The sequence below is a fragment of the Sander vitreus genome, chromosome 23, assembly GCF_031162955.1.
Source record: "Sander vitreus isolate 19-12246 chromosome 23, sanVit1, whole genome shotgun sequence".
NCBI classification, from domain to species: domain Eukaryota; kingdom Metazoa; phylum Chordata; class Actinopteri; order Perciformes; family Percidae; genus Sander; species Sander vitreus.
In genome coordinates this window covers 3,783,278-3,807,473 of record NC_135877.1, presented here as the reverse complement: position 1 = coordinate 3,807,473, position 24,196 = coordinate 3,783,278, and the positions used below count along the sequence as shown (strand labels likewise).

Sequence of the window (24,196 nt, the reverse complement as noted above, 5' to 3'; positions counted from 1 at the left end):
TTTGATGCTGTGGCAGTTTTGACCTTATGTCTCTCAGCTAAAATCCCTCTGACTAATGTCATTAAAATCTTCAATTTAAAATATGTATTTCTCGCAATAAACATTTTATGTACTGACAAATACATTCATTCTGCATGGGTGGTTCCTTACCTGAGTGACTGGTTTTTGTCCTTGGTCTTGTGCTCCACCACCATCTTCCCGCACTGACCCACAGTGAAGGCGAAGGTGCCCTGGACGTGCTGAGGATAGCGCAGCTTGTGCATGTGCTTCCTGAAAACCTCAGCCAGGTCTGACGCGACCTCCTCGTCAAACGCAATCTTCATCAGCTACAGACAGACAGAGAAACAGTGAAATCAGTACAGTAAGCAAAGAAAAGAACGGGATATTTGCTATAGGAGTTGAAAACGCAAAGCTAGGTTTTTGCTAGGTATGCCTGTCGTTTCAGGCACGAGGGCTCCGCAAGTTGTCGCAGCGCGTGGTCGTGCACCTCTGAACTTTTATAACTCGGCGCGCGCTGCGCTTTCAGCTCAAAATGGCCTGCTGGGAAGACAGACCAAACAGCCTCACCTGTACAAACATCTGTATGGTTCTTCATGTACAGACCACAGTCTTGAATATGTGGTCAGAGAGAGATACCACACTGGGATAAGAAAAAACATTTTGCTGAAGAGTGTGGAAAAACATGAGGGGTCGCTTTGTCGAAGCCAAAAACAACGGCTTCATGGAACGAGTGTTACAGACAGACAGTAGTTTCGATTGGGAGATGAACGACACGTTAATGATTAGAGTAGGTAAATGCAACGTTTGGCTGGTACGTCGGTGTTTATCATGTCTTTACTACTGTTGCCAGGCTGCCTGCTTTCCTTTCCTTGACTGCTCTCTTCTTCTCCCTTCTACTTCTTGCTTATTCACAGATTATTTTGTTTGTACGTCCCCTGGTGTTTCGGAGAATACTGCAACGAACAATGCGTTGAGCATAAACATCTCCGTTCATTAGCGTCTCAGTACATAAACGTCTCCATGCATGCCACGGTGTTAAGAGTACAGTACAGATAAAGAGTACCTGGAAGGTGCAGGAGCGCAGCTGTAGCCCCTCCTGGACAAACTGATCCATTGGTATAGTGACCGAGATCCTCTTCTCCTTAGTCAGAGAGGCAATGGGGAAGGAGCGAGTCACTACCTGCTCCCCCACTGCAGGAGGAAGACACAGACAAAGAGCAGGGTTTAGAGGACCCACAGACCCGCGTGTGTGCGTGTGTGTGTGTGTGCGCGCGCATGCGCGCGCCTTGGTGCGCGTGTGTGACCAGCCTGGTTAATGTCTCAATCACTGTAGCTTTGCTTTTCATCAATCATATGAATGGATAATAATCATAAAAATGTGTTTACTCAAATTTTCTGAAATTATTATTTCAGCAACAATTCCTTATAAAGCTGTGGTAGCCAGTCTATTTTTGGCAAACATTCCATAATAACCTTTCAGCAATTTGTAGTTCAAGTGTTTACAAAGAAAACTAGACTTCTATACCTCCTCTTGGTTCTGTTTTCAGGCTTTAGCCTATTCCCTATTTAGTGTGTGTGTGTGTGTGTGTGTGTGTGTGTGTGTGTGTGTGTGTGTTCTTGTTGAACTATATTCATTCGTGGGGTCCAAAAACCGGGAATACAGTATACTTGTGGGGTCCGGACAGCCTTGTGGGGCCAAAATGCTGGGCCCCACAAGTTTAAAGGTCTGTTTGAGGGTTAAGACTTGGTTTTAGGATTAGGTTCTGGTTAGGGTGAGGGTTAAGGTTAGGCATTTAGTTGTGATGGTTAAGGTTAGGGTGAGACGCACTGTGTGTGTGTGTGTGTGTGTGTGTGTGTGTGTGTGTGTGCATGCCTGTGTGTGTGTGTGTGTGTGTTAGTGCGAGTGTGTGCATCATCTCTCACCCAGTGGGTCGTTGGGCGTGCCCTTGAAGATGAGCCGGTAGTTGGTGAGGAAGATGGCGCCCTCAGCAGGGAGCAGAGGCGGACCTCCCATCAGCCCCGTGGCCTCCTCGCGGCCGTCGGGGATCAGGTGGACCCGCATGCCGTCCATCACCAGCTCCTCCCCGGGCAACAGCGTCGGCCTCAGCAGCTTGGGCTGCACACAGACAGAAAGAGAGGAGGGAGATTAAGGACGACGTTAAATTAAAAATATTTGTAAAATAATTTCTGCGAAGCTGCCAATTTGCCATAGAATTCATCAGGATCTCTAACTGTAATGACCGTCTGCATTACGGTTGGGCATCGTTTGGATTTTAACAGATTCTGATTCCGATTCTTCCTTTCAATTCCGGTTTTTATCGATTCTCGATTCCAATTCTCTGAGGGGTGGAGTTGAAACGGGTCACGTGCTTATTTCACAAATAAGAGGAAAGTTTTATTTTGATTCAATGGTGGGTTGCAGTTTTACCGGGCTTTTTCAATGTAAAATAAAGCCAGACTAGAGCTCCGCTTACTGTGCTCCATGGCTGCAACACAACAAGAGCCTGGCCGCTACGGAAACTAAAACTTGCGCATATTAAATTTGGAACCCATGATCAGATTTGAAACCAAATCTTCCAAACGATTCCAAACGATTCCAATAAAGAAACGATTCCAAGTAGGGATCGGTTCTCGCTGCCCAATCCTAGTCTGCATCGCCTGATATTTCAGTGCAAACCCTGCGTACACATTTCAGTCTAGCAGGATAATAAGGCTGCACAATGATGCACCAGTATTTTCCCGATATTCATTCTGCAGCAGCACACCACTGCTCTCCTGTTTTACCGAGAGCGGGTACGGCTAAAATACATGGCCACGGACACATCGGCTGCAGCACGTCCGCAGCAGAGCGCGTCTATACTCGACTCAAACTGCTACACTGACCACGAGAGCCGCGCGGGAAACACACTGCACACACACGAGAGCGAAGGAGAGACCGGTAAACAGGCTCGGTAATAAACAACACGCTAACATGCCCAAGGATTCTGTGTTTTAAGCAAGTGCTGTGCGGTGGATCTAATTTATAACAATGTGTTACTGATATATACAATAATTTCATAGTCTAAAGTTCCTTCAAATAGTTAAAGAAGCTTTAAAGAAAAGAAACATGAAAGGGTTACATTTGAGAATGTACACTGTACACTAAAATGACCCTGAAAATGTTTATTTAAGAAACAAATCCCTCTAAGACTGTGGTTCCAGAACCCCCTAAGGGTGTTCAGATGAATCTAAGGGGTCACGAGAAGCAGTAAACAAGTTAAACCTTTATAGTTTTACCCCTTTGGGCCTTTGGAATTATTCCGATAAAGTCTTAAAAAAAGAGAAAATCACTCTAAACTTCACACAACCCCTTGCAGCCTGGGATGAGGGGTCCCAAGTAGACACAGCTTTGAATGTATGGGTCACAAGCAAAAAAGGCTGCTCCAAACTGCATGATGTTCCAGTGGGAACCCTGTTAAGTTATTTGGGCCCAGCAAGGATTATACAACTGAATAATTCTACACTAAAGCGATGCTGAAAGTTTGCAGCTAACACTCGTTACCGTTATTCATTTATGAAATGGGTGGAACATGCAGCACTAATTAGACGTGGCACCTACAACTGTAATATACCATAAAACACCAGTAATCGTGTATGCTGTATATACATTTCATGACCAAACAATCACTCCACAATCTCAAAATGTCATGCGAATCACAAGCATGCTGAGGTTAGTGGCTGGCTGACCTGCACTGTTTGGGAAGTTTAGACCAACAACAAAAAAAAAGACAGAGGCTGATACTGAAATGATTGTTGCATAACACACATGTTCTGGATTGGTGGGATCTTGGCAGAGATGATGTTAGAAACTAAAAGATAAATACACAGAAATAAAAGTATAATAATATTGATTTGGGTGTGTTTATGCAATGGGATGTTCATTCCATATTTAAAAAAATAAAAAATAAGGACTGTGTTGTTTTGAACAGTCCCTGAGGATCCAAAGCTTGACTACAGGGCTCTATGGGCTGCTGAGCCTTTCTGAATACCAACAGTATGAAATACGATGCTGGCTTTGTCCTCTGCCCCCTTTACATCACTTCCTGTCCCCCAGTGAGGCCCCGGGGAGCTTCCTAAGGAACTCCACCTGTGATAGGAAATGAATTACAACTTTGGCAACCCGTTTCCTAATCTGTTACACAACACCTACTGCCACACACGTCTGTCACTGCCACTGCAGCTGGCCACCACATGACAGAAAAAGGGCAGAGCTTCCTCTGTGGGCATTTAACTGCTGAGACTTGAATAGCTGTGAATTTCACACAAATGTTTCTGCTCAGCCCTCAATCTCATATCCACTAGCTGCACTGAGCATGCAGCTCACGACATGAACTTGCACGCTACAAGAGAACATTGTGACGGGACATTGTGGAACGACATTACATTTAGTTTAGTCAATTTGACAAAACATGTCACATTAAGTCAGCGTCCCTCTCCAACACACTGCACGCAGGACCAACAGCACCCTTCAGACTGAAGGCACTCAACTCTGCAGGGCCTCGGGGAGCTACAGCAGCCAGGCTGAGCTCCACCTGGGCCTCTGAGACCAAACAGCACAACAAGGGAGCGCAATCACCAGGCATGCACTGCTTAGGCGTGCTGTGAGTCACACAGTTCTGTCTCTGGCGGACAGACGTACCTGCTGTGACACTGTGAGCCTGAGCTGTAGGGATTGGTGGAGAGGGGAGTGGGCGTGGCTGGCGGGGGCTCTGCATGGCCTTTGTCCAGTGGAACGTAAAAATAGGAATTGGTTACCTTTTGGATCGGAGGCAGTCTCTTACTCTCCCGGTGGACTGCGTCTAACGTCTCGATGTGCATCTGAACAATGTCTGCAAAGAGGCGGACAGAAAGCATAGCAATAAAGTGACACATTTTGCCATGACGTTTGGTTGTGATGCTCTTCTGCGATACAAAGAGAGATCAGTGAGTGTGGCAGGTCTCGGTGGCTCTGTACCTGGGATCATGGCGTGGAGAGCCTTCAGGTGCTCGTTGGTCACGCCGCTCTCGTTACACACTTTGTCTACGAAGCGATTAATGAAGCGTACCACCGAGTTAGCCACGTCGGAGCTCTCGGCGTCTTCGAAGCCACTCTCTGTGTCGTAGCTCTCCGCCATGCTGCCTGCAATACTGCAAGACAAAAAGAACGGCTTTAAACATTTATGTTTCTAAATTGTAAATGACCAGCTTTAGAAAAAAAAACAACAACAACTATTTTAACATTTTTACTTCTATCTGCAATGAAAAATGAATATTGGATGAAATGATATTCACTTAACTGATTGCTGATAGCAGATCGGAAATAAATGATATCAGTTTTTAGAGGCAGGAGATATCCTTTATCACTTACTCATCAGGATGAGCTCGCCCAATGATTTGGGGATTTTAAAATAAAAGGTTCATCTTTATAAATGTTAAAGTGCTCATATTATACTTGGTGGGGACAAAATGTATTATGTAGTATTATTATTTTCCATAGGATATTGAAGTTCATGCTGAAGTGTTTTGGCATGGCTGTCCGAGTGGCTCTATATCTATGGAATTGAAAGGAGGATTTAATTCTTGCATGTTTTGTGTTGTTGTGTATGATCAAAAAACATCCCCCCCCCTCTGCTTTTTTCACAAATCGCACCCTGGTTATATGTTATAGTGATAATAACTATATTGTCCAGCCCTTCTCCCAGAGAAGGCGACCCTTAAGAGCTAGCCACAGAGCAGTTATTTTTAAGTTTTCACTCCCGACCCCACTGAAGGCTGACCGCTGGCTGGTACCTGTTTATGACGTACCTGTTTGTGACGTAGCTGTTGCTGACGCTTTCCACGTCGCCCAGGCCGGAGCTCCTCAGCAGCCGGTTCTTGCTGGTGTCCAGCGGCAGCAGCAGGTAGCTCATCCTGTTGGCGTAGTGGATGGCCTGGCTGAACACCGTGCTCTCCTCCTTCTGCACGCGCTCCGTCTGCAGCTCCTTGCTGAGCGTCGGCCACAGGCGGCTCTGCTCCGATGCCAGCTCCAGGGCGCTGATCTCCCGCCGACTGCCTGACCCATCCAGCTGCTCCTGAGAACAAATCACACGAGGTCCGTCAACCATTAATCATCTCGAGGCCAAAGTGGTATTCGGCTCAGCAGGCTGGCACACGGACTCATTAGTCTACCAGCTGTGGTGGCAGATTGCTTTAAAAGGAAATCACCAAAAGTTTTGAACAATGTTCAAGACCATCAATCATCATTTCTTTTGGAATTTTGGATACAGCAGTATCATGCCTTTTTTTCTATTTAAAGCTCAGTGCCTGTGGGCTGGACATTTTCCTGTGCTCTTGTCAATAAAATAAATGATATGTCTGTCAGGAAAGTACTGATATTTTTATTTATTGGAATTGTTTATATTATTATTATAACTTTAGCTTTTGTGATAAATAATCTGTGTTTGACTGTTCAATGTTCCATGCTTATTAAAAGAAAAACACGTATTGCTGGCAATTCATATCCATGTTCTCATCCTTGCATAAGTAATATATATAGAGTTTGGATGGTGTCGCATGTTATAATGCTCCATGACACAGTGAATACTGAAACTGAACTAAACTAAAAAAATAAATAAAAAACCGCAAAATTGAATCGGAATCTCAATATCTGGCAGAAAAATGGCCATTAGATTTTGTTCCCCAAATCGTTCAGCCGTAGTAGCATATTGAGTGGAACGTAGGTGCTCACAGAGTTGTTGTGCTGCTCTCCCTCTTCTGTCTCCAGGTACAGAGCTCGGATGTGGCTCTGAACGTCGCTGTAGAACATGGCCTCCCAGAACTGCATCGTGGTCCACACCATGTGCTCCTGGACGCAGCTGTAGGCAAACTGAGTGATGCCCGCGCCCATTTTCTGTCACACACACACAGGAAGAGAAGTTTATGAGGGAGACGAGCCACTTGACATGTCTGAACACTCAGAACTATACTAGAGTATTCATGTTCAGCCATCCCACGATCTCAAAATCCCCTCACTCATTCAGTTGTTAAAACCAAGAGGGCACACTGGATCTCTACTGACTTCATGGGTTTCTTAGCTGTGGCTAAGGCTGAATGTGGGCCACGTGGAAGGACTTTGGCGATGCGGGTTAGGAACTTACCCTGCAGAAGGCTGTGACCAGTGGAAGGAGGGCAGCTGCAATACCATGTTCATCTATATGCGAGCAGTCCTGAACAGAAACAGATAAGCAACCAATGATGTGACAACTTGTGAACCATAAAACACAACTTCATTCAAAATCATCTGAGGCTAATTATTGAACTATTTATTGTATCCGCTTTCAATTTTGTCCTCTTTACACTGTATCTTTAAACAGCACATATCTTAAAATCTGATACTCGTAGAGCTTCTAAATGACTTCTCCTTTGGCATCATAATCAAAAAGATAGTCAGTGTGTTGTCCTAGTGTGTTCAGCCATGCTAGGATGAATGCTAATGAAACCTCTGATCAGAAAGCGGGCAGCACATCAGCGCCCGGTGAAAGATAAACTACTCAAATAACAAAAAGGAGTAGGCCTACACATTATGAAGAAAGGAGAAATCATATTTAAAATAGGGCTGTCAATGTGTGGCCGCGTTAGCTCAGCTGGTAGAGCAGGCGCACATATATAGAGGTTTACTCCTCCACGCAGAGGCCGTGGGCTCGATTCCGACCTCTGCTGCATGTCGTCCCCCCCGCTCTCTCCTCTTTCATGTCTTCATCTGTCCTGTGAAAATAAAGGCCTAAAATGCCCCCAAAAAATAATCTTAAAAAAAAAAAACATAGGGCTGTCAAGCGATTTAAATATTTAATCACGATTGCGCATGATTGTCTATAGTAACTCGCGATTAATCACACATTTTTTATCTCTTCTATATGTGCTGTTGTTTCAATGTTTTTAATGCTTATGTATGTGAGCCGACAAATATGCCTTGCTTTATGCAAATGTTTATTATTATCGCAACAATCCAAAACAATGACAAATACTGTCTAGAATATTCTCTGGAACAACATTAATACTGTATGCTCAAAAAATATGCTGAAAGTAAAATATGGCAAACCCAAGCCCATCAAGCAACAACAGATATGACTACATGACATTTTATCCAGTGTGGTGTGTCTTTTGCGAGGCGGACGAGGGGGGAGGGGGTGTGCTTGGCCAGCATGTTGGTATCTGAGACTGGATGTACTCCCGTGGTAACATTGACAGTACATGCTAATAACTTTAGTCTTGTGGAGAGAACCATCTGGAAGGGCTTTGAAACTCAACTGGCCATTCTAAAGACCCTTTTCTTTATCCAGAAACTCTGCTCAAGGAGCTTTGTTTCTGTTAGCCATCCACAACAAAGATCAACGTTACTGCCGCATCGCTTCCTGATTTTGGAGTGGACCGAGGCCCAAATCACGAACGTACGTGCGTTAATCGAGCGTCAAACAAATGGTGGCGTTGAAAGGAATATGCGTTAACTGGTTATTATCATGTTCATTTTGACAGCCCTACTATGAAATAGAAACATCTGATGGCGCTTTTCCATTACGTGGTACCTGCTTGACTCGACTCTACTCTACTTTTTTGGTTTTCCATTACGAAAAAAAGTACCTGGTACCTGCTAACAGGTACTTTTTTTTAGTACCACCTCAGTCGAGGTTCCAAGCGAGCTGAGCCGATACCAAAAGGTGACGTGAAAGCGACAGACGGGTGTCCTGAACAAACCTGCCATTTTAAAATAGTTTAGCCAGCTGTGTTTTTTTTTTGCTGCCTCCAGCTTCATTTGAAACTAAATGTGTCTTCTGGCAACAACAACACACCTCCCACGTTCTGTGTGTGTGTCGCGTTAGGTCACGGCGGTTTACTGCGGAGCCGCTATGACGACCAGCCACGCTGAGGCGGTACTAAAATCTGTAATGGAAAACGGACGCACAGTGTGTCGAGTCGAGGCGAGTCGAGCAGGTACCATGTAATGGAAAAACGACTTTGAGTTTCCGGCGGAGACACTAACATCGGTGCACCGAAGAGAGCGGGGAAGAAATAAACAGTAAAGTGAGGTGGCAGCAAATGTACAGTGTTGGTTTCAGTGTGTCTTCGAATAAATGCTCAAATCAAGACCAATATTTAAACAGTGGCGTCGAGGACGCACTGCAGGCTGCGGCTGATAATAATACATAATACACTGTCACAGAAGACACGGCAACCTTACTTTTACGGTCTGTGGTTGCGACATAAGGTCACAGCGATGCCTGTAGTAATATCACACATTTTCGTGAATTCAGGTACATTTTATGAACCAAATAAATATAAGGTTGTTGTCTACCAGCGGTCCCTGGGGACGCCGATACCGCCGCCTTTGCCAGGCAGCGGCGGCGCACCGAGCTCCAGGGAGCCGGGGATGAGAGCAGGCGGGCGGGTGTCCCATCTGAGCAGAGCACCGAAACAAAAACACTGACACATCACTGACAGTATGACAGGTACATCCAAAACACAACATTCACTCTCAGTGGTTTCTGTGACATGAGAAATACTTTCAAAAATACAAAAAAAAAAAAAACACACACACAGAGCCAAGGAATGGTAGCCCCGCCGAGTGGAAGAGATCACGCCACACCACCGCCCCAGCCGCGTGGAACTAATCTCTCCGCAGTGTCACCTGCCGTGCCATGTTATAAATTCAGATGGATTGTGATTGGCTGTCAGTGTTTATATATATATATATATATATATATATATAGTCTCTCTGAAAGCGATCCCAGCGATGCGGTTCGCTCGTCGTCATTATAGTTGTGGTGTGGACTTCACCATGGAATTGAGTTAGAACAATTTTTGTAACTAAATATTTGTAGTTATCGTTCTTGTTGCGGACGGCCCTCAATCCTAGAACAACAAATACTTATTGCATAGCAATAGCATAGCATGATTACATTAAATGAGCTGTCCTCAATTATTTGTCTCAAACATATCTTTACTATGTCATGAGATGTGCTACTTCAGTACACAACAAACAAATATGACTGGGACCACTACAGATGAACTTTTAAGATCTATATTCACATTATAGAAACCAGGAGGAAACTAGGATTTGGCCTCGTTTTATTCGCTATACCACACACTACCGGTCAAAAGTTTGGGGTCACTTAGAAATGTCCATTCCACTCCATTCCAGACAGAATACCAGCTGAGATCAGTTGCATTTTATTTTAACCAGGGCAGCGGTTTTCAGATTACAATATGTGCTTACATAATTGCGAAAGGGTTCTCCAATGTTTTCTCAGTTAGCCTTTTAAAATGATATCAGATTAGTAAACAGAATGGGCCTTTGGAACATTGGATGAATGGTTGCTGATAATGGCCAATGTAGATATTGCATTAAAGATCAGCCACTTATTCAACAGTCTAGAACCCTTTTGCAATTATGTAAGCACATAATGTAATCTGAAAACTGCTGCCTTGGTTGAAAAAAAACAATGCAACTGATCTCAGCTGGTATTCTGTCTATAATGGAGTGGAATGGAAATTTCTAAGTGACAACCAAACTTTTGACCGGTAGCGCATATTTGAGTGATATTCTAGTATTTGCTGGCTCACCTGTAAGGTGCAGTTCATCATTCGGACAATGTAGTCAAACTGCTGGTCATCCAGCACAGCTCGGTTCTGCAGGACGTGCTGATTGAGCTCCTGGGTCAAACAAATCCGGGCTGCCCGACCCTTCAGCGCCCGCAGTACAGCTGGCATTAACTGGACAGAGGAGATGACAACAACAACAGCTGAATCACGCAGAAAAAATACACATTTCAAAATAAACAGAGTCAATTCTTGAGGGAAAAGACAATAGAAGCCAGTAGGGCTGGATCTGAATATTTGAATATTAGATGGGTAGGTATTCGTATTTTGGGATTTGAATAGTCGTGTTTAAAAAAAAAAAAAAAAAGTGCGAGTCCCGTTAACGTTACTGTAAACAGGAAACATCACTGGCTATCGCTTCCACAAAAAAGTGATGAAGGTTAAAAAACAAAACACTGAACTGAAGAGTTTGTGTAACAAACAGGTGACTGTGTCTTGTAACAACAAAGAAAAGTCGCTTCAACTCTCGCTTCATCTCTTTTCTTTTTCTTCGCTGCCTTCAAGTGATGCCTTCAATGTGCTGTCGGGAATAACAGCCTGTAAGCGTGGTTTGCTGGTGGAATCACAGAAGAAGTGTGGAGAATTGAGTCAGTAATCCGCTTCTGTAAAAAACGGGAGACTGAGAAAGACTTTTTTTGACTTGTTGCCAAGGGCTGGCAAGCTACTAGACATTCTCTGGACGGACAGTGGTGAGTGGCCACGCCATCTTGGTTTGAAAGTGCCGGCATCCAGGCAGTCTGGCGGTGCGTCTGTGGCACAGGGCGTGTGTAATTAAAGACAGCAATCACTACAAGCTGATGTACATGATTGGAGTAAGGTAATCAGGATAAATACCGATCCCCGATCAGTTATAAAAAATGCCAAAATCGGCTCCGATCCGATACTGTGATCGGGACCTCCCTACTAGAAGCTAAAATGAACGTTGAGGTGTTTTGGTTCTGCTAAGTAGGTATGCAGTGTTTTGTGTGTGTCCTGTCAGTCTGGTCATGCAGGGAGGAGTCACCCCTACCTTCTTGGCCTCCAGCATCTTGTTCTCGAAGATGTACGTGATGCAGTTCCTGACCACCTCCAGCCTGCGAGCGCTGTTGGCCATCACGATGCCGTTCCTGTCCACGGTGTCTCCTGTGGAGACATGGGAGAATGATCAGACACTCATCCCAGTCACAGTCATTCATCACTGGGGACGGACCTCGACCCCATTAAACACACACTGTGAGACAGACTGTTCACACAGGAAGTTTGGGTTGAAAGTGAAAGATATATTCAACTTGGCGTCGCCCGCTGTCTTACAACAGACTTCTGACAAGTGTTCACCACCTTCGCTCTAACCAACGCCACGTGGCTTTTTAACCATCTGAGGTCTTAAGTGCATTTTTAGATTTGTTTTTACATTTTAAGTATATTTGCATATAACCTGATACCCATGTGTTTCATATCAAAACGTTGGCCGGGTTGGCTCAGTGGGTAGAGCAGGGGCACATATACTGAGAGGCTTATGCTTGGACGCAGAGGTCCAGTGTTCGAGTCCGGCCTGTGACGATTTCCTGCAGGTCTTCCCCCTCTCTCGCTCCCCTTTCTCACCTAGCTGTCCTATTAGGCAGAAAAGGCCAAAAAAAAATGTTTAGAACAAACTCAGCTTTCTGTATAATGAGGCCCAAAACTAAACTCAATTGTTTTGGTGCTTGAAATGAGTTTACAAAAGTCTTGGGTTCACAAAAGTAGCGTAATATATGGATAAAATAGTAAATAAGTGTCTAAAATGACATTTTGTAATACCGGTTTTTGAATAGGACTGTTGTCAATCATCGCTTGGACTCGCCGGCGTGTCTTTTGTCCTCAGAGGGTTAAACATCACAGCTACATATTTTCTACTTTACAACTGCACGCTTCTGATTTCAAATGACCCAGACATTTTCATCTGAGTCCAGTGTCAGTCCCCTCCCCAGCTCACCCAGCGGGGGCCCAGATGGCACCATGCCCTTGAGCTCCGCCTTGACCACAGGAGGTGCAGTTTTGAGCTTGGCGGCAGCGTGGTCGATGAAGAGCTGCACAGCGACATCGTCCAGCGCAGGGAACGGCGTCGGATTATTTACGGCGCTCTGGCTGTTTTCTGACGGCCGCTGGACTTTGTGCATGGCCACAGCGGGGTACGGATTCTCCTGGGGGGGGGGGTAGAAGACAGAGAGGGAATAAAGAAGGGACAAGATAAGGAAAGCAAAGAAGTGACTGAACAAAAACAGAGCTTGAAGAGAAAAGGACATGTTTCATACTATTAGTTATTAGAGACGGGGAGAGAAAAAGAAAAATGGAGAGTGAAGAGATATACTGGGCCAAGAAAAGTGCCGGAGAGGAGAGTCTCACAAGAGGAAAATGGTGGGAAAGAAAGACACAGCAGGACTAACAGGAAACCAGTAGGATAAAGGGTAAGTAATAGGTAGTCTTTAAGAAACGCTATTTGTTGTCAATTATATTAAAAATATACATTTTTGAAGAGCAGCTCAGCCAGTTCCTTGACGTGGTTCAGGACTTTGTGTGGACAGGCCTCCTCTTGTCGTATCCGCTCCACGTGATTGGCCACCAGCTGTGGAAACGGGACAAAAGAAGTAAGCTTACCTCAAATGTCAGCAACTACCTTTCATATCTGAGCCACGTGTGTTCAATTCCCCTCAGTAGCACAGCGACACACAACACAAAGGCTACATCTACACTGCTACGTTTTGATTTAAAAACTAATATCTTTTGCTACGTTTAGGCCTCGCGTCCACAGTACTCCAGCGTTTCCAAGCCCCTAAAACGGAGACATCTAGAAACAGGGCTGCCCCCGTTTTGATTTGAAAACTCCGGGGTTGCTTTGCAGTCCGGACGGGCACAAACAGAGACCTTTGGAAACAACGTCTTATCTGTTAAGTAGGCTTACGTACCTTTCAGTAATAGTTCCACCTCGTCGTCGCTCCAAAAAAATAAATCCCTGCTCTTACTTTTCACCGTTGTTGTTCTTTCTTCAAAGAATTTGCTTTATATTACACATCCATGAGTTTGAACCGCAGAGTAATGTCAGACAATCTGCTTCCTGTTTACACCGGCACGTGCATGCCTAGTGTATGACAATGGTCATGTGATATGTGATGTCAGACGTGTTAATATGGACGGAGATTAGTTCTGCTACTGGAGCTAAAACTCTTGTGTAGACAGAGATTGGTTTTTGTCTCAAAACGCTGCTTAAAAATGAAATGTAGTGGTGTAGATGTGGCCTTAGTCTAGCTGTGCTGACAGACTCACGTCATCAAACAGGTCGGTGGCTCTGTAAGGAGGCCCTCGCTCTGACACGAAGCCTGCAAACGCCATGCCGTCCAACACCTTCATGAGGAAGTCGTCCTCAGTCAGCGACCTCTGACCCAGGAAGGCAGCCTGTGGAAACACACGTCACACTAATCAGCTGCTGTTCTCATTCGCACACTGGCCTCCCTTTGAAGCCTCTTCATTCCTCCTCTTAAGAACACAGATGATTGGTCAGAGCTGTGGTCACATGCAGTATTCAGTACAGACCTTGTGGAATCGGATCACTGGTTCTGGGTGAATGCGGATGATGTGTAAACACCAGCGATAGCCCTGGAAGAGCCGAGCGAACAGCCACAGGAAGACTCCCCGGATCTCCTTATCCTGAACCACACGGTCAAGTTAAAGCAAACCAGCCAGAAAACACACACACACACACACACACACACACACACACACTATTGACCCTTTAACTTCTTTTTCATGCCAACAAGCATCAAATATAAAACCTACTGGCCTCTCAGAGCAGCACAGTGTACAAACTTGGACTAAATCTGTCCACTATAAAAAGTCTGTTTTGGTTGAGGGTATGAGCAATTTGGCCGTAACAACAGTTTATTCTGGTGACTCGGATCTCGGATTGCAGTAACTCAGTATGCTGTCTATTGAAAAGTCTCTTGAAGTTAATGCTGTGCCCAGAATGTGTCAGTGTGCTGACTTCACAGGCAACATTTAGGAGAAGTGCTGCACAATTAGGACTAATGAAAAACCTTTTCATTTGGTTTATTCTCTCACATGAAATAAAGTGAAGAAACTTTTAACATTATTAAAACCTTAGTCTCGCTTTGCCAGACCCTCCTCAACACCGCTGTGGAGGAGGGTCTGGCTAGTCCACACAACATTCCAGGATGGGAGAAAAACGTGCGCTGGTTTATTGGCATTTCTTTAAACCAATCACAATCGTCATGGGCGGTGCTAAGCACCGGGAAAAGCCACGGTGCAGCTGCAAAATAGCCTCAGGAAGGAACTTGTTTTGGTGGAACGTGTACGTTCAAAAGTAGTTTTAGTCGTGCAACAGAAAACTCAGATTGGACAGATAGTCTAGCTAGCTGTCTGGATTTACCCTGCAGAGATCTGAGGAGCAGTTAACCATAGTCCTCAGAAATCCACCGGAGGTTAGAACGCCAACACAAAGGAAGAGGAAGGTAACCTGACATCCGGCTGAAAAGGGTGAAATCCAGCGGAATTATCGACGCCAACGGAGCAATCCCGGAAGTGAAACGTCGTGGATATAGACTATTGAAACCTCAACACAAACGTGAGACGTCCTGCTGCTGAGAAAAGCAAACAGCAGGAAGTTTTTCTTACCTGGATCTTGAGTGCCGAGGGTTGTGTGGAGAGAGGGGGGAAGGCGTGATCAGCGACTTCCAGCTCTGGATCCAAAACCTACAACAGCAACAACATGAAAGCCACTGTCAATCACTATTCAACTGCCTCTCGTAGACTCTCTACTGGACCTTGTTCCTGCTGCATCAGTGGAACTCTGGGTAACTGAGTCAAGACCTCAGAGAAAATCCAGGGTTTGCCCTACCATTACGAGGCTGTTTTGGGCACCACTTAAGCCAAATAAATGTTAAATCGATGTGAGCATCAAAACTAATCTAATGGTTGTAGTTGGTCCCCAGTGGACTTCTTTAGCAAGTTTTGCCTTTTAAGCATTTTCAATGCTCCCCCCCCCCCCCCCACAACCTAACCACAAAACAATTTGTGGTTGGGCTATTCATGTGGATCACCAAGTCACACAAACACATGACTAAATATAAACATATTTGGTCATAAGCTTGTAGAAAAGTGGAAGCAATTAAAGTAGTCCATGTTTTATAGCGTGGAGAAAGACACTGCAGCAGCAGCAGCCAGAGCCCTATCAACAAATACTACCTTGGAAACAGTATCAGTGCCAGTTTCAGGCCATTCCATTAAAATTTCATTCAGCTAAGTGTAAGGAGAGCACAGCGCCTAAGCCCTGAATCACAGTTGCTACCCAACAATCTACAGCACCATCGTTCCTGCAGCCTGCAGCGAGGGAGGTCAGCCAGCCCCACCTGTGTGAGCTGATCGGACTGATACTGATACTTCTGGGTCTGTTGGGGTCATTGATCGTGCACCCGAGGTGGAAAACTGCTCAATTGGAGCTACAATCCTCCAGTTAATAAATCTGTGTTGGCGTTTGTACACACACAGCTCTGCTCGCTGAGGCCCATAACCCGGTGAACTTCCCTTCAACCCGTCTCCAGCTCTCATTCCATCCATGCAGAGCAAAGGACCACAACACACAAGAGTATCCAGGTTAGAAGCCATAAAGCACACAGAGCAGCTAGTGACAGAAACTGTCCATAACACAAACACATGTGGCATGACCCCCTGGGTTTCACAATAGAAACTCCCTTTTTTTAAATATTTATTTATTGAATCTATTTATTTTGAGCCTTGTCATCTAAGGCATTTAGCAGAAGCCCCGGTCAGTGGGTCGAGGTTCAGTGTCTCGGTTGAGGACACTTTGACACACAGCTGCTGTTAGGAACAAATAAGCTGTTGTTGGGATTTGGGGATTGTACACATCTGTTTTTATGCGACAGTAGTTCTAAAAAAAAACACTGTCAACAGGCCATGACGCAATCATAAACACAATCCTTATACTGTAAGATCCATGGGACAAAATTGTGGTTTATTTTATTGCACTAATACCCCCTTTCCACTAAAATTAGCGTGCATATGCAGGTTTTAAACGTGGGGCAAACCCTCTAAAAATACGCCATAGACTGCTTTGCTCTCCCATCACGTGTGCATTTCTTTCTTTTTGTTTTAGTGTGTCACGTTCAACGTCATGAATGCGCCGGAAAACAGATTTAGTAAACAGTAGAAAGCAGCATAGAGGCCATAGACGATGTTAAGGAGGTTTCTTATTTTTCATATTTGTTATTATTCAGTCTCTCTTTCAAACTCGGTGCAAACTAATTTGGAACGATGTGGGAAGACAGAGAAAAGGAGCGCTTCTTTTTGGTGGTGGTTGAAAAAAGTGTAACAAGGTGCTCTTGTGCTCTCTAGTGCAAGGGTCATCCGATAGCATGGAAACCAAGGCACTCTTGATAACGCAAAAGTTAAAATGCCTTTATTGATGCGGCTAAGACATAGCAAAAGGAAGTTACTTGAGAACAAAAGCATACAGTGCTGGACTCAAGTAACAAAGTCAATACCAACTAGAATATTTGGCGAGTCCAATGGCCGAGTTCGAGACAAGTCCGAGTCCAAATACCAACCAGTCCAAGACGAGTCCGAAATGACAGAAAAGCGTCTCGACTCCGGACTCAAGTACTACAGCCCTGTGACAGAGTCACAGCATCGCGAAAGGAAAAAGGGGCGAAAACTAGCGTATCCACCCCGGGTGTCATGTGACAAAATAAACTATGCAGTTCTTCTATGTAGCTCGTGCAGCAAATCATCCAACTGCAACTGTAGCATTCATTGCAGTTTTTTTTACTTGACGTCTGCAAAGAGAGATACTATCTTCAGTTTCTATTTTGTTCTTATAGCACAAATATTTCAAATACGACGAGAGTCCGTGGGAAGAGCATTGATTCCCAAACTTTAGGCTCCTCGCAGCATCCAAATACACACTTGGCACATCTCAGCTGAGACAGAGCAGTGAATGCCAGCTCCATCCACTCCCAAATAAACATATCCTACCCTTTGCCTCAGTGACATCTCCAAAAACTCCAACCCTGTGCAACCCGCAGAGAGAAAACCGTCATTTGGGGTGTGCCAATCTTTTACCAGAAACTCATCAGTAGGAGACAATAATCAAATAAAGTCAATCCTCATGTTTTAAACAGGACTGCAATCACAGCTACAGCAAACAAACCAGACTATCCAGGGAGGGATGATTTGGCATCACAGCACACATTAGAAGGATTTTCCCACAACCGGGAACTGACCCAGTGCTATAGAGAAGATAACTAGAAGCTATCCAACTCCATATAGAGATGGATCCACAATGATTGTCCTGAATTGATTTGAGCAGGTTTTACGATAAATAGTTTCACTCTTAAAATATCGAGTTTCTGAATCTTTTACACCGATGAACAGACAAAGACTAAAATACTTTGACAAATATCTCTAAATATCATAGATTAAATAACTGATTGAAAAAGTATTTACCCCCCACTCAGGACAACATTTATTAGAGGCAGCCGTACAGCTCGAGTCTTAGTATGCATGTGGTTTCAGCCTTGCACGATATGGACACCGCAATTTCTTCATTTTTCTTTGCAAACGTCCCTCAAAGTTGCAAGTTGCACGGAGACAGGAAGTGAACAACACATTTCCAGAACATTGACGTTCCAAAAGTGAACGTTCTCTGCCCTGCAGTCTGTGTTCTTCGTATTTTTATATTCATCTGTGAAGATTTGCTTTCGCCTGGACATTAAAGAGGCGACATGTCTCTGTGGATGGCAATGTCAGTCTGTCGGTCCACCACTTTGGTCCGGACTGAACTATCTCTATTGGGTGCTGACATGCTGATGTGAGCGTTTAGCTCAAGTTCAGCCTCATAGAACATGTCCATATACGCGTTGTTTTCACGGAAGGGATCGCCCGCTTCCCAGCATTGCACGCTAGTCGGCTTGCCGCCAGTTTCTCTTCACTGACAAGGAAAGAAAACAGTAGCAGGGGTGTTAAACTCATTTTAGTTCATGGGCCACATCCCCCTAATCTGATCCCAAGTGGGCCAGACCAGTGAACCACTCCAGAAAGATCAGAGACTGTATCTGCCACAGAGTTTCTTGTCAGCTTGATGTTGGCAAACGCAAGTTGCTTCTGCTCCGACAGCGTTCTAAGGCCCATCCATCTTCGTCCGCTTATCCGGGGTCGGGTCGCGGGGGTAGCAGCTCCAGCAGGGGACCCCAAACTTCCCTTTCCCGAGCCACATTAACCAGCTCCGACTGGGGGATCCCGAGGCGTTCCCAGGCCAGGTTAGAGATATAATCCCTCCACCTAGTCCTGGGTCTCCCCCGAGGCCTCCTCCCAGCTGGACGTACCTGGAACACCTCCCTAGGGAGGCGCCCAGGGGGCATCCTTACCAGATGCCCGAACCACCTCAACTGGCTCCTTTCGACGCGAAGGAGCAGCGGCTCTACTCAGAGCTCCTCACGGATAACTGAGCTTCTCACCCTATCTCTAAGGGAGACGCCAGCTACCCTCCTGAGGAAACCCATTTCGGCCGCTTGTACCCTGGATCTTGTTCTTTCGGTCATGACCCAGCCTTCATGACCATAGGTGAGGGTAGGAACAAAAACTGACCGGTAGATTGAGAGCTTTGCCTTCTGGCTCAGCTCTCTTTTCGTCACAACGGCGTTCTAAGGCCATTGTAGGAAAAATAATAATGTTACGGACCCGGGAGAGAGGGGAAATATTCAGAGAAAAAACTCTGTGGCCAGGTTGGTTCAGTGGGTAGAGAAGGTGCACATATACATGGAGGTTTATGCCTCCACGCAGAGGTCCAGGGTTTGAGTCCGACCTGTGACGATTTCCTGCATGTCTTCCCCCTCTCTCTCTCCTTTCTCACCTAGCTGTCCTGTACATTAAAGGCGGAAAAGCCCAAAAAAATTATCTTTAAAAAAAGAAAAGAAAAATATATCAGAATTTCTAAGACTAAAATCGTACATTTACGGAAGAAGAACTCGGATATTCTCTGAGATTAAAGTGGTACATTTGGAATTGGAATTAATTTCTTCTCTGCAATTTTTACACTTTGCAAAGTCATCCAGTGGGCCTGATTGGACCCTTTGGTGGGCCGTTCTGGCCCACAGGCTGTATGTTTGACACCCCTGGTCTACACCCTCCTACGGCGATGGATGCACCTGATTGGACGAGCGCTTCACGTGGGGCTGGCTCCTCCTGGATTTCAAAACCGACCATAATGGCGGCTCGTTTGGAATACAATCTCTTATTTTACAAAAAAAAGTTCACCGGAACATGTTTCTGAAAACATTTTAAGCAAGAAATAGGCCATGCAGTTTTTAGTTCAGATCAACGGTCAAACGGTCAGTTTAAAAGATTTCCGTCAGCTTTTGAGAGGTTGCATAAAGTTGGCTGGATTTGACTTTATGCAAATGAGGAGTGGGCGACTCGACGCCCCGCTTCTCCAAAGTCTCCACGACACATCCAGAATGCATTGCACAGCTGCTTCCATAGAAATGAATGGGAGGCGTGGAAATGACGCTGACAAAGGACACACGAGCTGCGAGCATGGCTGTAGACTCCTTGTTTTGTTTTCTTTCAATCATTGTCATAAAATCCAAATTACATCCCGTTATTCAATAAAATCATAAATTGAGGAGTGAATCATTTTTATGAGCGTTGTATAATTCTGTAAAACAAGCAGAGTCATAATGAGTAGTTTGTGCAGCAAAGTGTTGATGACTCTGTAGCACGTGAGCTAGCAGAGCAGCATGATAGCATGGAAACCTTTCCTTGGTGTCACGGTTCGGTCACGCATCCTTAAAGGAGAGGAAATCCTTAAAGCAGACAGTTAAATGGTCCGGTCGGATGACTGGGGAGCCACAGCTTTCCCCAGCGTCCCTGTATACCAGACAGTAACAGAGGATAGCTACCTCTATTTTAAATGATGGCTCCCACCCTTTGCACAGTGATTTTAAGCTTCTTCCCTTTCGACCGGAGGTTTTCAGTCCCAAGGTGCAGAACAAAGCGGTACACAAATAGCTTTGTTCCTGCTGCTATCACTGAGCTGAACAAGCTGCAGCCATATTTGTACAAATATGATAGGAGCATTATTTAGTCTGTTTTTAAACCTGCTTTTATCTTGATTTTATACAAGAGAATAGTTATTTGAATGACTTTATTTCACCTATTTATCTTTATCTTTCTCTCGTATGGCCTGACTGATGAAACCTTAAGTATTTGTATCAGATTGTAAATAGTTTTAAAGAAAAACGTTTTCATAGTTGTGTGTTATAACGGATGTCATATTTTTGCTGCAAAACAAATCTACCCACCTAATAAAGTAACCTGAACCTAAAAACTGAGCATCTGTCCAAAGTGTATCAGAGCCATTTAATCAAAGTCCAGAAAAGCCAGGAAAACAATATCTTGTATTAACCAACCCATTCTTCCAGCTGTCAACAGCTCCAATGTGATCCAAATTCCCACAAACACAGTAAACAGTAGCAACAAAGGCATTCTGCAGATATCAATAAGAAAATAAGGAAGCAGGAAGAGCATTTGTTTACATACCTAAACAGATAAAAAGCATTTCTCAAAATGGGCTGGCACTGGATTACCAGAAGCTGTAAAGTGCTTGATACAGCATGAGCTGGCAGTTTTTGAAGTGTTTAATATGAACACAATAGATGGAACATTCTTTACTATGTGTGTGTGTGTGTGTGTGTGTGTGTGTGTGTGTGAGTAGAGCTGGGCAATATATCGATAGTATATTAGATTAGATTGTGGATATCGTAATATGGCATAAGTGTTGTCTTTTCCTGGTTTTAAAGGCTGCATTACAGTAAAGTGACGTCATTTTCTGAACTTACCAGACTGTTGTAACTGTTCTATTATTTGCCTTTACCCACTTAGTCATTATATCAACATTACTGATGATTATTTATCTAAAATCTCATTGTGTAAATATTTTGTGAAAGCACCAGTAGTCAACACTACAATATCGTATTTGGTATCGATGTCGAGGTGAGGGTGATATGGTTAAAACCGCATCGGCACCAAGCTTCAACTAGAGCGCTAATAAAAACACAGACGACTAAACTGTTCCGTTTGTACAATTAACTGAAATGCTTCAACGTACAACAGTTTTGTGAATGTCTGCATCTCCTAATTTAAAGAATGTACTCATAAATGTCTGGGAATAAACTTAAGAGAAGGCAACATGTCATGCTTACTGAATGATTCCTGGACTTCTATACGATATGCAGCGGCTTCAGAAAAGTATTCAGACCCCTTCACTTTTTGCACACTCTATTTCGATGTCACTTTAAGAATGGGATAAACGTCCCAAATCCAGGTGTGCAAAGTTTGTAGAGACTTACCAAAGAAGACTCGGAGCTGTAACTGCTGCCAAAGTACTGAATTGTGCAAAAAGTGAAGGTTTCTGAATACTTTCTGAAGCCACTGTAATGTTGAACTCTATGTGTGTTTTGTTTTTTAGACTGCTTTTTTATTTTTTATTTAAAGATTACTATTTTAGGCCTTTATTTTTTATGTTTATAGGACAGCTGAAGACATGAAAGGGGAGAGAGAGAGAGAATGACATGCAGCAAAGGGCCGCAGGTCGGAGTTGAAGGGTGTAGCATCAGCCAAGAAAAAAAACATTACATTTTGGAGCGAAACCCAGTCACTGAGCGGACAATGTTTTATTTTGCACGTTCGTTAACACTGTGAGATAAGGCGTTTGTGCTGCATCCATGTAGTGTCGGTACAATCTAAAAAATGAGTTCCAGACTGGGAAAATTCACACTGCATTAACATTGTGAGATATGACACGCCTTGGCCAAGTTCTGCACTCTCTGAGCGCCCTCTTAGTTTTGTGGGTGTTTAACTTAAACAAAAATAAAATCCACCACTTAAAACATGCAAAACAAGCAAGAAAAAAAAAGTTTCAAAGATGATCAACACCAAAACCAAAATTCAACCTGAAAAAAGTTATGCAAAGAAAAAGGGAGGAAAATCCTTTAAAGCTTCCTGGCATCTCAACCCATAAAGCACCACCGGGGAATTTTATTGCTTGGTAGAAACCACCCACTGGATGTTAATGACACTTCCCAGTACTCACTGGTAGTGTGTGTGTGTCTGTGTGTGTGTGTGTGTGTGTGTGTGTGTGTGTGTGTGTGTGTGTGTGTGTGTGTGTGTGTGTGTGTGTGTGTGTGTGTGTGTGTGTGTGTGTGTGTGTGTGTGTGTGTGTGTGTTATGGGTGTGTTGTGGGTGTGTTCAGAGTTAAGGCTGCGGCCCTTACCATGGAGAGCACAGTCTGGGTCTGCTGGAGGAGCGGCTCAGGCAGCAGGGAGATGTGGACACACTCGGGGATGGTCACCGTGCCGCCGTCCAGGTCAGCGATGATCACATCCAACTGAAAACACACACACACACACACACACACACACAATACTATTTTTTTTATCTCTGCCTCCGAGATTGTTACACATGGAGCTGTAACAATTTTATTGAACAATTGATTGTCTCAGAAATAATTGCGATTAACAATAGAGTTGTCTCTTTCAATCAAATTGAAAAAGATTTATTAAGGTATTACTTTTTTTAAACAAGTGAAAGTTTTGAATGAATCCCAGGATACATCTTTCGGTTATATCACTGTCATGTGACCCAGATGATGTAATAACACACAGCCTATAATGTAAACAATGCCTCCTTATTTTCATAAAACATATTTTCTAACTGTATCCCCCCCCCCCCTTGTCATTTTTGTTCTCATGAACATGTACAGGGCCAAGTGCCAACAACTAACAATTAGTTACAATTAGTAACAAAAAACAAATAGTCTGACCAATAATCACTTATATAATTACAATTTGGTATATCTAAACAAAATCCACAATTACCAGTCATACATACGCCTTAAATAATGTTATCAATTAATTGCAGTTAAACAAAGGATCCGCGATTATGCAACAAAAAATTGACAATTAGACAATTTTGTAATAATTGTTACAGCCGTAGATACACAAGCAACTGACGCTACCGCAGAGAAAGACTAGGGATCAATGGATTATCGGGCTGTTTTTTTGGCAGTTTGCATATGATCTGCGTTTTATTTGCCTGATAACCGATAAAAGTTAATGAATTAAAAAGCGTTCTACTTTGGCTCGGCTACAGCTCTGTCCCTCTGCTCCGGTTTCTCTCCCCCCTGAGTCTGACTTAATGTCCCGCCACAACACTATCTGACTCTCTTCTACTGGGTATTATGTTCAAAGTTTCTCATTTATTAAATAATTGCTCAAAGCATTTAAACAAAGTTTTGTGTTGGAGTTTGTAAACTTAAAGATTTTCCTTTTCACTGTAAATGCATAATGGTTCCATTAACTACTAACAATAGGTACTGGCCTTGAAGAACCAGTATCGCTTGATCCCTAAGACAGACAAAGTGGTCACTGTCGGCAGCTGCTCATTACAGGACGCTAGCCGTCAAACAACACAAACACAGTCCCATTTCAGTGCAGGCGGCAGG

General features: G+C 44.1%; 1 protein-coding gene across 7 annotated transcripts in view; it reads right to left on the bottom strand.

Annotated features, from left to right (window-relative positions):
• sbf1 (SET binding factor 1) overlaps positions 1-24,196 on the bottom strand; it is an 88,596-nt gene that overhangs the window by 19,267 nt on the left and 45,133 nt on the right. For 5 of the 7 annotated variants that reach the window (XM_078243245.1, XM_078243247.1, XM_078243246.1 and 2 more), the window contains 17 exons: positions 22,967-23,080; positions 15,295-15,372; positions 14,197-14,310; positions 13,930-14,058; positions 13,133-13,231; positions 12,602-12,809; positions 11,660-11,772; positions 10,615-10,764; positions 9,347-9,448; positions 7,155-7,223; positions 6,746-6,907; positions 5,824-6,089; positions 4,994-5,166; positions 4,795-4,868; positions 1,924-2,116; positions 1,064-1,191; positions 151-326 (listed from right to left, as the gene is read on the bottom strand). In XM_078243245.1, coding sequence (XP_078099371.1) covers positions 151-326; positions 1,064-1,191; positions 1,924-2,116; positions 4,795-4,868; positions 4,994-5,166; positions 5,824-6,089; positions 6,746-6,907; positions 7,155-7,223; positions 9,347-9,448; positions 10,615-10,764; positions 11,660-11,772; positions 12,602-12,809; positions 13,133-13,231; positions 13,930-14,058; positions 14,197-14,310; positions 15,295-15,372; positions 22,967-23,080 — 2,348 coding nt within the window. The remainder of the gene's footprint in view (positions 1-150; positions 327-1,063; positions 1,192-1,923; positions 2,117-4,794; positions 4,869-4,993; positions 5,167-5,823; positions 6,090-6,745; positions 6,908-7,154; positions 7,224-9,346; positions 9,449-10,614; positions 10,765-11,659; positions 11,773-12,601; positions 12,810-13,132; positions 13,232-13,929; positions 14,059-14,196; positions 14,311-15,294; positions 15,373-22,966; positions 23,081-24,196) is intronic. The other 2 variants (XM_078243249.1, XM_078243251.1) reach the window with 1 other exon arrangement.